Source organism: Equus asinus, chromosome X, assembly GCF_041296235.1.
Source record: "Equus asinus isolate D_3611 breed Donkey chromosome X, EquAss-T2T_v2, whole genome shotgun sequence".
NCBI lineage: Eukaryota > Metazoa > Chordata > Mammalia > Perissodactyla > Equidae > Equus > Equus asinus.
The window spans coordinates 67,946,688-67,960,973 of record NC_091820.1 but is presented as its reverse complement, the minus strand read 5'-3'; the positions used below and the strand labels follow the sequence as shown (position 1 = coordinate 67,960,973).

At 35.0% G+C, this 14,286-nt stretch overlaps 1 protein-coding gene across 1 annotated transcript in view; it reads right to left on the bottom strand.

Moving 5' to 3' along the window:
- Window positions 1-1,103: 1,103 nt before the first annotated feature.
- Window positions 1,104-14,286, bottom strand: part of LOC123282669 (uncharacterized) — a 108,835-nt gene continuing 95,652 nt past the window's right edge. The window contains exons 5-7 of the mRNA XM_044764155.2: window positions 7,817-10,422; window positions 4,539-4,621; window positions 1,104-1,695 (exon numbers count right to left, since the gene is read on the bottom strand). Coding sequence (XP_044620090.2) covers window positions 1,650-1,695; window positions 4,539-4,621; window positions 7,817-10,422 — 2,735 coding nt within the window. The 3' untranslated portion in view covers window positions 1,104-1,649. The remainder of the gene's footprint in view (window positions 1,696-4,538; window positions 4,622-7,816; window positions 10,423-14,286) is intronic.

Genomic DNA, 14,286 nt, shown 5'->3' with positions numbered 1-14,286 from the left:
CCACGTTAGAAAGCTGGGAGTTATACTAAATTTTTCCTTCTTTCTTTCCTCCTACATCAAATAATCCAGTAATTCCAGCCATTTTTGTCTTAATTGCTCTCAAAAGTGTCCTCTCTTCCCTATTCTTACTACTTATTTCAAGCCCTTTTGAATTAGGGTCTGGACTATCTCAGCTGTGTCATAACAGATATCCTATTCTCCTTTGCCTTCTCCTTAAATCCATCCTCCACACCACCACCAGAGTTATTTCTCTAACGTGTAATCAGATCACTTCGTCAGTATGCTTAAAATTCTGTAAAGGTTACCTCTCACCTCTTGGAGGAAGTCTAAATTTACTATATGGCAGACAAGGTTCCTGTTTATTCTTCCAGTCTCACTTCCCATGAGCCACCAGTCACACCATGTACTATATGCATGCCAAACTATGGGTGGTTCCCCAAACGCACTATGATCTTTCTCAGTTGACCTTAAGAATAGGAACTTGAGAATGGAAGGGTCAATATTATTCATAGAAGCATGAGGCTTCTTGGGTGAGGTAGGTCTTGAGTATAGAGAAGGTACCAAAAAGAATAGGGTGCCTGTATACACAAGCAAGAAAATGTAGGGAAAAAGAGGGGAGACTCACCTAGCTGGAGCAGAGGGTTGGATTTAAGTAATAAAAAATAAGTCATATACTGAGATAGTGTTGACAAATTGTGGAGGTCTTTAAAAAGGTCTGCTGGGTCAGCATGGCTTGATTGCCTATATTTCCTGTAATCCTCAAAGTGTGTGTGGTAATTATTAGTCACAAAGAGGTGTTTGGTTTTTTTTTTTTTGTTTTTTTTTTTAACATACCTCTGGAAGCCTAGCCCGTTTCTAACTACTAAGGAAAGAAATGTAGTTTCTTTCTATTTATTTCACTATACTTCTCAGCCCTCTTGTCATAAACTATTAAAATTCTATACCACTTGTTGAGTTGCTTTCTGGCAGCTCCAGAGATAGCCTCATTACATTCAGTTCTTTCATCTCTAAAACTTCTTGTAAAGGATATATGTTATCAGTTTTCCTAGGTTGGCAAGGTTTGATGGAATAAATAGCAAGGTAAGCAAACACTGCACGATACTGATGAGTAAACTATTTTAATTTTGTGTACCACAGTCACAAAACAATAACAATAATAAACAACATTACCAATAAAACAGAAATTTATTATTGGTGATATTAAATCTAGAGTGGCCATCACAATATTAAAAGCATCTGTCATAAGATTTTTCAAAAGTTAAGACCATCTTTTTCTGGAGACAGAGACTTATACAAAAGGTGAAGAGAATTTCTGATTGAAAAATATGACTGTATTTTTGAGTTATTAATAATTCCAAATTATTTTTATATGGTTGCTAGAAAGGACCACAGTGTGTCCTTTTCCTAATTCCAGAGTCTGCCAGAAGCAAATAAGATGAATGGGACAATTGTCACATGGTGTTTTGAAGCAACATTTTTGGCCCTAATAGACAATAAAGGCGTGGTCATGTAAAGGGGAGGGGATGTGAGAACGAACATATAAGAAACATTGCTCAGGGATCTCTGCAATTTTTCGAAGTTATTTGCTCATATCCTCAAAACCTTCTTGGCTGTGCCTTTGTCTTTTCCATCTCAAGATTTTCTTTTCATTAATCAAGGGCCAAGGCATTGTCTGCTACCTGTCTGGAGGTTGAGCTGCAACAATAGGATAAAAAGAAACTTGGGAGTTAAAAGTGGTAATAAAAGAAAAATGTATTTTTATCCTTAGACTACCTTACATAGCTATTTAATATAAAATATTGGACATTATGACCCTTGAAAACTTCAAACCCATGACCAAGAAACTACTATGATCACCTTACAATCACAGGTATGATACTGTCTCTTAAAATACTAAGACGGAACCACAGTAATGCTTATTTTGGGACCTAGGTGTCTGCTAATATTAGGTTAATACAATGTTTACTATACTTGATACCTTTAATTACATGTTATTTTCAATATGTTAAATTAATTGCAAATTTTCAATTATAGGCTCTGATCCTTTTTCAGTTGGTAGCTGTGTGGTCATAAAAACGTTACTGGACTACATAATGTCTCAGTTTCTTCATATGTAAAAAAGGGATAATAGGGATAATTATGTAACTTCACAGGGCTGTTGAGAGGATTAAATGAGGTAATACATGTAAAACTCAAGAATGCATGTCAGCTAGTAAGTGCTACTAAATGCTGGTTATTAAACGGCTGCCTGAAGATTTACCTTGAATTTTTCAATTTCAACATTAATATCTCCACAATATTTTGTAATGTCACATTATATTATATTTATAAACTATATTTGAGTAGTATGAAGCCATGAAAATAATCATATTGAGAACTGAATTTTTCTGACCTATTGCTTAAACTTTCATAATTAGCAATCTTGGTCATTTTTTTCTGATTCAGAACCTTTTGCAACTACCTAGAAATGGACTTTTCAGGGCCTAGAACAAAACTTTCCTTGCCTTGTTATCTATCACTATGTAGTCAGGCTGGATGAACTGTGCTTCTTGGTTGTGACTAGTGTCCATTGGTGGTATAGTATTTATGGGATGAAATAAAATAGTGTTGGTGCTTGTTTCTTCTGTTGTTTTCACTTCACTTACTGCTTGACTAGCCAGATTTATATTCAGGAAGTATCAGGATAGCAAGTGTGGACAAACATAGATTGTTTCCAACTTATAAAAAAGATATGTTCCAGAAATTCATTTATAATTCAGTTTTTTGTAATAAAAATTATTTTCTTATTAAAATCACTGTAAAAACTCAGGTGGCTGTGGTCCCCAAAGTAACCCAAACCAGAGAAAGTTTTCTGTGGGGTATACACATGCATTTGTGTGTGTGTTTGTATAGGCTCTCTGTGAGAAAGTAAAAAGGAGGTGGTAGTGATATATGTATATATCAGGAGGCTAAGATTCCAGAGTCAGTAGCCAGGTAGTACAGTTGGCTCAGAATAGCTTGACAGCTTGGTTACTTTCTGAATGGAGCAAGAAGATTTGGGAGATAGAGTGACTTCAAAACGGGAAAAACAGAAGCTGGTAGTGAATAAATGAGAGTTTGTTAACATAGGGTGCTTGTATTTTTTGGTATTTGCAACTTTGAAAAGTTTGCCATTGTGTGTGTGTGTGTGTGTGTGTGATGAGATAGGGGCAAGTCAGGAAGTAAAAAAGATAATGTAAAAGAAAAATACTTCTTTTACAAATGGACTTAGACTAGCTAGAAAATACCGGGATTCAATGATATGATTAAAAATGTAGAGATTATTGCAATCATATTTATTATTCCACAATATCTGTCTTTCTCCATATAATACTACTTCCTTTGCCTTCACCTCCAATATACTCCTTTCTTACTGCCATCTGCTTATCCACACTCTTCATTTTATTGAGGTACTCTATTACACTGGGTCAACAGTCTCTATTCCATAAAAATTCCACTTAATGAATCCAAGTCTCTTTAGAAGGGGTTGGTTGACATGACTCATGAAAGGGAAAACTGAAATTTCATACTTTGCTTCTTTAATCATTTCACATTTATCGTCTTTGACACCCAAATTCAGACTTAAAAACTTTGGAAAATGTAACCTATTACTTGTCCCTCTAAGTAGAAGATGGAGAGAATTCAGACACAGCTGCCTTAGTTTTTTCAAACCTGGAAAACATGGCAGAATATATCGTATCCACACTTGTGTCATGGTAGCAAACATTTCTGGGATTTAAAATTCTAGTGGAACCTTCTTTTTGAGAATAAAATGCCTCTTTAGTCAATTATTTAAGACTTATGATGTGGAGTGACAGTCTTAAAGTTCTCCTAATTTAGTCTCTATCAATATTTGGACTCAAGTTGATTTGGTCTAGCTTTTTCTATCTGCCTGGATATGATGCATCAGTGATCCTGTTGCTACATTTGAGGGGTGTGGGCCAAGGAACTTTGAGTCACCAGGGAAAATATATGATTCTGAAATTCTTAGAAAATGGTCATTGGCACAGATTTTCTGAAACAGGAGCAGTAACAAAGTGCTCTTTACCTTGAGCTTGGGGCAACCAGTTTTTCTTTGGATTGCTCACCTGGTCATTGTAGGTTTGTGGTTGGTTCAGAAAACTACACATGGTGTAGATAAAGGGAGAAGACTGGATTCAATCTGAGACCTTGATCTTTTAGCAGATTGACAATTGTTTTCTCCCAAATTATTCAGAGAACAATGGGCAGGTCACTTTTTTAGCAGAACTTTTTGATTTTTCTCAACATTATTTTAGTTACATTCAATTTGAGATCTTTTACTAATTCATTTCAAAAGGAGACTCCAACTTAGTTCACTCTATCTCAATTGAACACTTTTAGGATCTTATCTTATCTAACAAGTAATCCAGAAATAGGACACCATGTAAAAGCTTTAGTATTATGAAGGAATATAATCAGATTGATATATAAAAGAGTGACTTTATAGAAAGATTTGGTGCACAGATGGCCTCAGTAAAGAATTTTAACAATTAACAGACCTTGAGCAAGTTGCCAGTATCTTTGGATAGAAGATGGTTTTGTTGTATCTTAAATTAAAAATCCCCAGAAAACATGTCTTCCACTGTAAGAAAACACAGCATATTCCTAAAAAGCTAGAAATGGAAAAATTGTTTGTATATAAATATATTTAATTAAGAAGCTATTAGGCAGAACATTGCTTTGATTATGTGGAGTATGTGGGTACTAAATTTACCTGCCTACAGGTTGGGCTTAACTAAGATCTAGTTCAATGAATATTAAGCAGAAGAATTAAACCTTTTCATGTATCCCCATGGTCATATGAGCAAGAAGGAAATGATGCACTGGGTGGACTATTTTGAAATGAAAGTATGAAAACTTTTGGTCACTTCAGCCAATCTTCCTTTTGAAGACATTCTACTGCAAACTTAGCCTCTCCTGAACAAAGACTTATCTGTAGGCTTCCTCAAATATTCAAGATACTTATAACCAAAAGCATTTCTGTTGGCTAATTTTTGAAGCAATTACTAGAAGTACTAATTTAAGAGAAATTTGGTGCAAAAAGCACAACATATTTGATTGGTACGTTCAGGCATCTGTTGCTAGGAACGCCTATATAACTCCTTACTTACAAAATTCTGGTTATAATAAACAGTACTATATGAACATTTTTCTTCAGTGTCACTATTGAATCATCTTTCTTCTTTAAAAAGTCTACCATAAATCAGAAATGGCTACTTCTTTGAATGACCCTAATGCAATTCTTCTCAAGTACATTAGAATCTGTCAAGGACTTAAAATAACTAAATCCTTGAGTAAATTTTATCTATAAATAAAGGCTACTTTCACAATTTAACTTTCAGAAAGTAGATTGACTATTAATTTTCTCTCTTTTATTATGGAATCAAATTATTTCTACAAAATTGTAAATAACTTATAGATAACTTATTAAATGACACTAGGCTCTTAGTAGCATAGTTCTGACACCACTATCCATGGAAGTCAATGTTAACCTTCACAAAAAAAAGATAATTTCAGGAATTACGACCTTGTTTGGTTATTTTTGAAAAGTGTAACACAGAATAATAATCCACATATGTGTTTCCAACTACTTTAGTACATGGGTGACATGTTGTTATCTGAATATCCAAAATGTTTCTAACCATTCTGGAAAGTCAGTGAGATGCTATTTTATTTGTCTTCATATAACTTCTACCCTTAAACCGTCACTTGTTTTCCTATTAAGTAGGCTGCGTGAACTTTGAAAGGCACTATGTTTTTCACTTTGTACATTTTTTGAGCCTTCTCTACTCTTTAATTATTAAGTGCCTGTTGAAGGAATGAATGAAGATTGTACAATTGGCTTGACTATATGTTCTGATGTTGATTTTGTTGTTTGGTTCACTTATGGTTGGTAGAAAAGTTTTAATTCCTTTAAAGTGAGCTTCTCTCACTTCTTAAATTGTTTGAATGGGAAAAGCACCTCTGTAATCCCCATTGTAGTTGTGATGGAAATATGGACAAGGATGTACTAAACTAGGAAAATGTGGAAATATCAAAGCTTATAAGGGAAGACAATCATCCGTTCTTCCAGAAAAATGCTTTGCTAGTGAAGGCATGCAAAATACAGTTTCCCAAGATATTAATGAATGTATTGTGAAGTCTGTCCGTCTACAATGAAAATAAAGTAAGAAGTTGCATATATTTCCATTATATAGTCATGGTCAAAAGGTTCAACCGTATGTACCCAGGGCATAGTATTTATAGGACTAGATATTCTATTAAGAGCTACTTTTTAGTATTAGATTTTTGGAGAATCAAATATCCTTCATTTGAAAAATTTGGTTTTTTTGGGGGGAAATTATCCTACTTTGCAGGTAGTTTTTATCTAAAATCAACATAATATGCTTTACATACCACGACTTAGGAAACATAGTTCTTAGATCCTACGATTTCAACTGAAAAATGTTAGCTACATTCCTTAACTAGTAACCTAAAACATATTATAACCATATTTTCATTCAACCAGAAACACAAAAGCTATAAAATAAAACATTTTAAGTGCTTTCAGACTACTGAAAAAGTTCATTTGTGAAAGACAACTGGGGAAAACATTTCTTTTTTCTAATGTTAAGGATTGTCTCTTAGCAATATTATTTTTATTACTTATAATTAGCCAACATTACCCTTAAGTTTACATAAGGAGAAACTATAAAACCGTACTAGGTAATTACAACCATTTCCAGGGAGGTGCGGTCTCTTGGGAAAATCACAAAATTGTTTTCTATTAAAGTAAAAGCATTAAAGAGATACCAATGTTGTACTTTCATTTTGATTATAAGACTACATGTCTTATTTTAAAAGTACAGTTATATTCAATTACATATTCTAGTAGAAAACAGAGTAATTACTTCAAGTTACACATTTACGCACTTAGATACTACAATTCAAATTAAATGTATTTGTTTATCATGTCTAATGAAGTATGGCAAGGCTAAAATTCAATGTGTATGAACTTATGTCTCAATGACAACATGTTGGTAAAGTTTCATCAAAAATAATATTATTTGTTTCTATAAAAAATAGTTTATCAACCATATAGCAGTCTTAGTTTTTGCATGCAAATTCAGAGTGCTAGAGGAAATATTTAATACTCATTTAAAAATATAATTTCATTTATTTTCAAGAGAAATAAGATAAAACACATTTTAAGTCAAAAGTAGCAAAGGTTTGGGGTTCTTTGCTCCCTAATATCATGTCACCAAAGTAATTCAAATTCTATTTCTTTAAATGAGAGATTAGAATATCATGGCTATTTCTGGCAGCCTTTTTCATAAAATGGCATTTTTGAGAGATGGTTGTTTTAAAATGTCTTGATCCATGGTATTTAAGTTTCATTTAACTTGATTCTCTCCGCACATAGAGGGAAGGAAACAACACCAGGCCATGTATAGGTGAGAGGAGGTAGGTAAAACATTACTAGGTTGCCTGTGATTAGATTTATAGTTATGAGCTATGCACCCCTGATAGAGTAGCAGAGAAGCCAGCCACAGCGCAATCAGGGCCATTTTGTTGTTTATCAGCTGTATAGCAGATGGATCTTTCAAATGGAAAAACCATGTTGCTGGCTACAGGTCTCAAAGGAGAAGTAATACTGGACACCTTGTCTCCTCTCTTCCATGGCTTGCATATCCAAATAAATTAACAAAAGGAATTGTATGATCCTGCTCAATGACCTAACACTCTAAATTATAGGAAATGGAGAAGAAATTTACAATCTATACTTATATAAACTTACCTTAAAAACCTGATTCACAGCACCTGAGGATATGGCAAACTTCTCCAAATCTGGTAGTTCAGCTTCTACTATAATAGCAAAACTAGGGAGCAGAATATTTGAATTGGAGTGGAAATTTAAACTGGCAGCATCCTTGATACCAATGGGATTCTGGACTATAGAGAAATCTTTTAAAAAGCCAGAATCCTTGGCATCAAGGATATCCTTGGCAGTGGCATGCTGAAAGTTAGTGGAGTCTATGGAGCCAGCAGAGACTTTGAGCCAGGCACCAAATTTGTGTGCATCAAAAATTGTATAATTTCTACCAAGCTGCGATGAATCAGAAAACTTAGAGGAGGTAAGATTTTCAAGAGTGGAAGCACAATTAAGGCCAGCAGAAAAAGTGGGAGAGTTATCGTAAGAAATATTAGAAATAGACAAATCCGCATCAATTTCCAATTCAGGCTCAGAGAGATTATTAAAATTGTTGATACTAGTAGAATTATGAACATTATGAGTAGTTATGGAATCATAATTGGGGTTGATTACAGAGTTGGAGTGAAGGACATGAGTAAATCTAGGGTCATGGTTAGTATCTGAGGCACAGTTGGTGCCAGCACTGTAGCGAGGGCTAATAACACCTCTATAACTAGTGGTGTTGCTGGTGTCAGTGATATTGACAGTGCTAGCTGTAGAGGTGGGTCTGGCAGCATAGCTGTTTCTGGCAATATAGGTGGGACTGATGACAAAGCTAGAACCTAGTGCATGGATAAATCCTGGGACATAGTCAAAGTCTGAGTCATAGTTTGGGATAGCTGCATAGTTGTGACCAGCAGCACTGGTGGTCTTTGTATCATAGGAGTCAGCATCCTTGTTAGGACTAATGGCACTGTTTTCACTAGTAGCATTACTAGGCTTGGCATTATGGTTAGAGTCAGAGTCTTTTTTAAGGCCAGGGCTATTATTGTTGGAGCCAGGGCTACTGTTGTTGGTGGCAGGGCTATTGTTGGGGCCAAGGTCATTGATATTGGGGCTAGAGCTGTTGGGACCTGGTCTGATATTTTGGGAGCCAGGGCCATTGTTTTGGAAGCCAGATCCTTTGATGTTAGGGCCAAATCTACTGTTGTTGGGACCAGGTCCATTGTTAGGGTCAGTACCATTGTTGGCGAAAATGTCATTGCCTGACCCAGTGGCATTGCTGGGCCCAGCACCATTGTTGGAACCAGAAGTGTAGTCCAAGCCAGTTCCATTTTGGAGCCCAGAGGTGTAGTTTGGATTAGCGTCACTGTTGGATTCAGCAGTACAGTTCTGATCAACACCATTGCCTAGGCCAGAGGCATTGTCTGAATTGTTGGTGTGTTTTTCCTCCTCAGAATCAGTGCTATATTTGGAGTTAGCATTATTGTTAGTGGCATTATCAATGTTAGAGTCAGCTCCACTGTTAGAGTCACCATCGCTGCCGGAATCAGCTCCACTTGAAGGGTCAGCATCGCCACTGGGATCAGACCCATTATTTGCATCTGAATCATTTTCAGCATTGCCATCTTTGGGATCAGTGTCATCAGGGTCAGACTTATCTTTGGGATCTTTCTTATCTTTGGTGCTCTTTTCATCTTCAGAGTCTATTTCATCTTCAGGATTTTTCTCATCTTCAGAGTCTGTCTCATCTTCACGGTCTGTCTCATCTTTGAGAAGAGGCTTGTCTTTGGCATTGGCCTTATCTTTGAGATTTCCAGCACTGATAAGTTTAGTCTCATTGTCAGGATTGCCCTCATTTTCAAATTTGGCAATAAGGTTAAATGTGCCCTCACTTTCAAGGCCAGCAACATTGCTAGTATTGATAACATTGTCTGGGTCAGGGGTATTATGGTGGCCCATGGTATTTTGAGGATTCATGGGAAATGTATGGGTAACAGTAGAGCCTATTTGATTTTGGAGAGCTAAGCAACTTTTACAATGTATATAAGAAGTTGAATCTAATGAATATTTAGAGTCCCCCCAGTGTAGAGGGCAGATGTCCACAAGACGCTCAGGATCCAGGGATTGAGATAAGGGGCTGTTCTGCAAAGTCCTGCAGTGTTTAATAGATTTGGGACTCAGAGAATATTTAGAATCCAAAGGAATTTGGAAATGTAAAGGACAGTCAGGGTCTGAATCATCATCAGAATCGATGAGACATTTATGAAAAGGAGAATTATCGATTTCCATGAAACATTTGGAACATATTGGAGCTCCAGTGTCCAAAGGATATGTGTTACTTCTGTGAGTCTTAAAGCGTACAGCCGACCAAGGGCTCATGGAGTTGGAGTGGTAGACAGGTGCTGAAACTTCATAGGTGTACTCCTCAGCACTTAGGTGATGAGTAGGATTCACGTGAGACCCAGAACTCTGAAAACTTTGATGATATCTATAGTCCTTGCAATGACTCTTAGAGAAAGAAATTTTGTGGCTGACATTTCTGTGATGCTTGTTATCCACGAATGTGTTTGGGTCTGGAAAAAGGTCATAGCTGTGCTTTTCCTTTAACTTTTGCTGTGAGTCTTGCTTGTCAGTGAGAGCTTGAGATACCTCTTTGAATCTCACAATCTTGTCATCAGTAAGGTATCTCACAAGTTGACTTCTGGAAACTGTCAGAGAGAGAAGAATAAAATATGAGAAAGGATAACGAAAAAGATAGTGAAGTTTGACTTTGACACTCATATTACAACAGAAATCTTTGCAGAGGAAAAAATGTCATTTCCTTCAATGGTTACTGCTATGTGATATTTCAAAAGGAGGCCATGATCCTAAATTTCTGCTCAAGTAGGTGTTATCTTGAGCTTTTTAAGACATAAAAAATGAAACAGAGTTATTTATCTGAGAGTTTTATACTATTCAGATTCAGAGAACTTACTCTTTAGAAGATAATTCATTAAATAGCAATTCATTGGCATGACGTGGCCAAAATAAAACTTATTTTACACAACTTGGTTACTACAGATCTCTATTATTTATTTTTCATTTTGCTTTTGGAGATACTAGCAATTTATTCTTTCCTGAGATATAATCACTGTATTTTATACAATCTCCATATTTGGAGACAAAAATTTCCTTGGGCTTAAGCTGTCAAAATTGCAAAATTTCCTGATAATAAATTTATTACAAAGGACTGATTTCTGGAGCTATCAAGAGCTCACTGGCACATGATTCTGGAAATTTAGACATCGTCCAATATCTTAGCTTTAAAGTTGAACTTAAAAAGTCCAGTAAATGTCATTATGAGACAATCTTATTTTCCAGGTAAATAGGCAGAAATAAAATACAAATCAACATGACTTAATTTTAAACATAGAAGACCTCTTTCCACCATTCCCTCAAGGTCCTAAGAACATTTTCTCCATGTTTTGGCATCAAACACAAAACTATACTTGAGAAAGAGTCTAAGAATGCTGGGTAGTATTTTTCACTTAGAAATTGATAGTGACTTTTTATAGAGGAGATTTTTCTTCTCACCCAGTTTCCCTTACGATAAATTTTTAATTGCACACTCATGATCTTTAGGCATTTACAAAAGAGACAACTTTAAGTAGGTCCATTCTGAACAGTATTCAACAGGGTATGGTATATATGACTTGGCCTACACAAAACATTTTTACTGTATAGCTTCATAGATTTATTTCTAAGAAAAGAAGCTCATATTCTTATAAATACATGATGTCATTATGTTGCCCTGATAACATTATAGCCTTCACTGGTGCTCACATAATATAAAAGACATGAGATCTTGGTATGCTTTATATTAAATACTAGAAGCACAGATGTAAATTTTCTATCCCAAGCCAAGCATCAACAAATATAAAAGGAAGGTGGTAACTATTATCTTTAATGGCTCTGATCTTCAATAGCATGTATTATATATTTTATTCATATAATGCTATTACAAATTAGTGACAAAGCCTTACAGCCTGACAGAAACAAATAAACAAAAGTAATGTAATTTGGCTATTTGTTAGACTCTTTCACATTAAAGATAATAGTTGGATGTGTTAAAACAATTATAAATAATTTTCCTGGAAAGTAATTGGAAGTATATTTGTATTGACAGTGTATAGGATTCTTAAACTCAGTAAAGAGATTGCTGGGTTAGCTTTTTCCCCTTGTGAATCTTATAATACTAGTGACTAGTACTCAATTTTACACTATTCTGTTAATTCTCTTAATTTTCTGAAAGTTAGGAAAAATGTGATTGTTCAATTATAAGGAGAAAATGTTAGGTGTTTTTTATTTATATATGTTTACAATACTATTGTTCCAAGAAGTTCAATAGCTATTTTTCCTACACACTTTCACAGAGTGAAAATAAATCTTATCATAAAATATGTTGTTACTAGAAGCGGTATTTGTTTAAACATAATTTAAGGAAAAAGTCATCAAAACAAACTATGGGCACAGCAAGATTACTAGTACTGTAGATTTCTGCATAGAAACAATTATATTAATAATAATTGCTAATAGATAGCTTGAATGATATGTAATTGTTATGCACATCATTAGCTTTGGAAAAAAGACTTGATATTCACATGAAAGGGGATAACTGTATTTTATTTGGGTGGGTGAAAATACTAAGTCAGTAGTCTAGGCAAAGCAGAAAAGAGAAAAACTGAAAAAAAGGTGTTTGCTGATTTCTTTAACAACAGGTAAGCATAGAGTTAGATGCTAAACTTAAAGATAGTCTTAGTAAAAAGACAGCAATTACTTTTACTGAAAGCGGTTCCATTCCCTAAATCTGCATGATTCTCAAAATTGTTTTACTAAATGTTTCAACAAAACATCAGTAAGTATATAATTTTATTATATAGAAATCAGAATACTTGCAGAATTGAGTTTTGATTTTTTGTTGTTGTTGTGGCTGATGAAATTTTTTAACGTATACAAGAGGACTGATATCACTGAAAGTGGAGGAGTAAAGGCACTCCAGCACTCTATCCCTCCACAAAGCAAGTAAAGAGGTGGCAAAAGCTGTTAGATCAACCTTTTCAGAACTACAGAATCAAAAACTTACAAAAACCAGAGGAAAGCTTGATGAAGAAAGAGGTGCTGCTTTGTAATGAAAGAGTGCTATGACATTTTAAACTGCTCAACGAGCAACTTCCAGAACCCCAGATCAGTGGTGGCAATGATGATGGCAGCCTGCATTCATGGTGCATGTTGCTAGTATGAGAGGGAGCAATATATGCTTTATTCTCAAAGAATTGTAGCTGTGGCTTTGAACCTGTCTAGTAGCTCCCTGATGGACTGCTGCAAGAACTTCTCTTTGTTTGCCCAACTTGGAGCATTCCCATGGCTGGGCAGCTTCCGGGACAGCTTTTTCTGAAAGCATTCAAATGCACAAGTATTGTCCACAGCAACCTGTGGCAAGAAACAACAGTTTGGACAAGCAATAGGCAGACCAAAAAGCCTGAGAAGGAAGAGGTTACACAGGGAGATACATGGGTGGAATAAGGACTTTTAAAACTCCCATATATACTTGAGAATCAAAAAGGCTACATGCAGGGTCAAAGAAGAAGTCAAAAGGGAATTAAAAAACCTCAAAACAAATGAAAACGCAAACATAACAAAACCGATGGGATGCTTCAAAAGCAGTTCTGACAGGGGAGTTTATAGTGATAAATGCATATATTAAGAAATTAGAAGATCTCAAATAAGCAACTTAACTTTATACCTCAATAAACTAGAAAAAATAAAGAATAAATTAAGCCCAAAGTTAGCAGAAGGAAGGAAATAATAAATATCAGAATGGAAATAAATTAAATAGAGACAAGAAAAACAATAGAAAAGATCAAAACTAAGAGCTGGTTTTTCAAAAAGATATCCAAAATTGAACAAACCTTAGCTAGACTAATGAAGAAAAAGGAGAGAAGACTCAAATAAATAAAATCAAAATGAAACAGGAGACATTACAACTGATACTATAAAAATACATAGGATCACAAGAGACTACTAGGAATAATTATATGCCAACAAATTAGTTAACCTAGAAGAAATGTATAATTTCTTAAAAACATGCAACCTATCAAGACTGAATCAGGAAGAAATAGAATATCTAAACAGACCAAAAATGAGTAAAGAGATTGAATCAGTAATCAAAAACCTCTCAATACAGAAAACCTCAGGACCAGATGGCTTCACTGGCAAATCTTACTAAACATTTAAAGAATTATTGCCAATCTTTCTCAAACCCTTCCAAAAATTTGAAGAGGAGAGAATACTCCCCAAATCATTTTATGAGGCTAGCATTACCCTGATACAAATGCCAGATAAGGACATTACAATAAAAGAAGATTATAGACCAATATCCCTGATGAATGAAGATGCAAAAATTCTCAACAAAATATTGGTAAACTGAATAGAAGAAGACAATACAAGGATTATACACCATGACCAAGTAGGATTTATCCATGGGATACAAAGATGGTTCAACGTACACAAATCAATAAATGTGATAAACCACA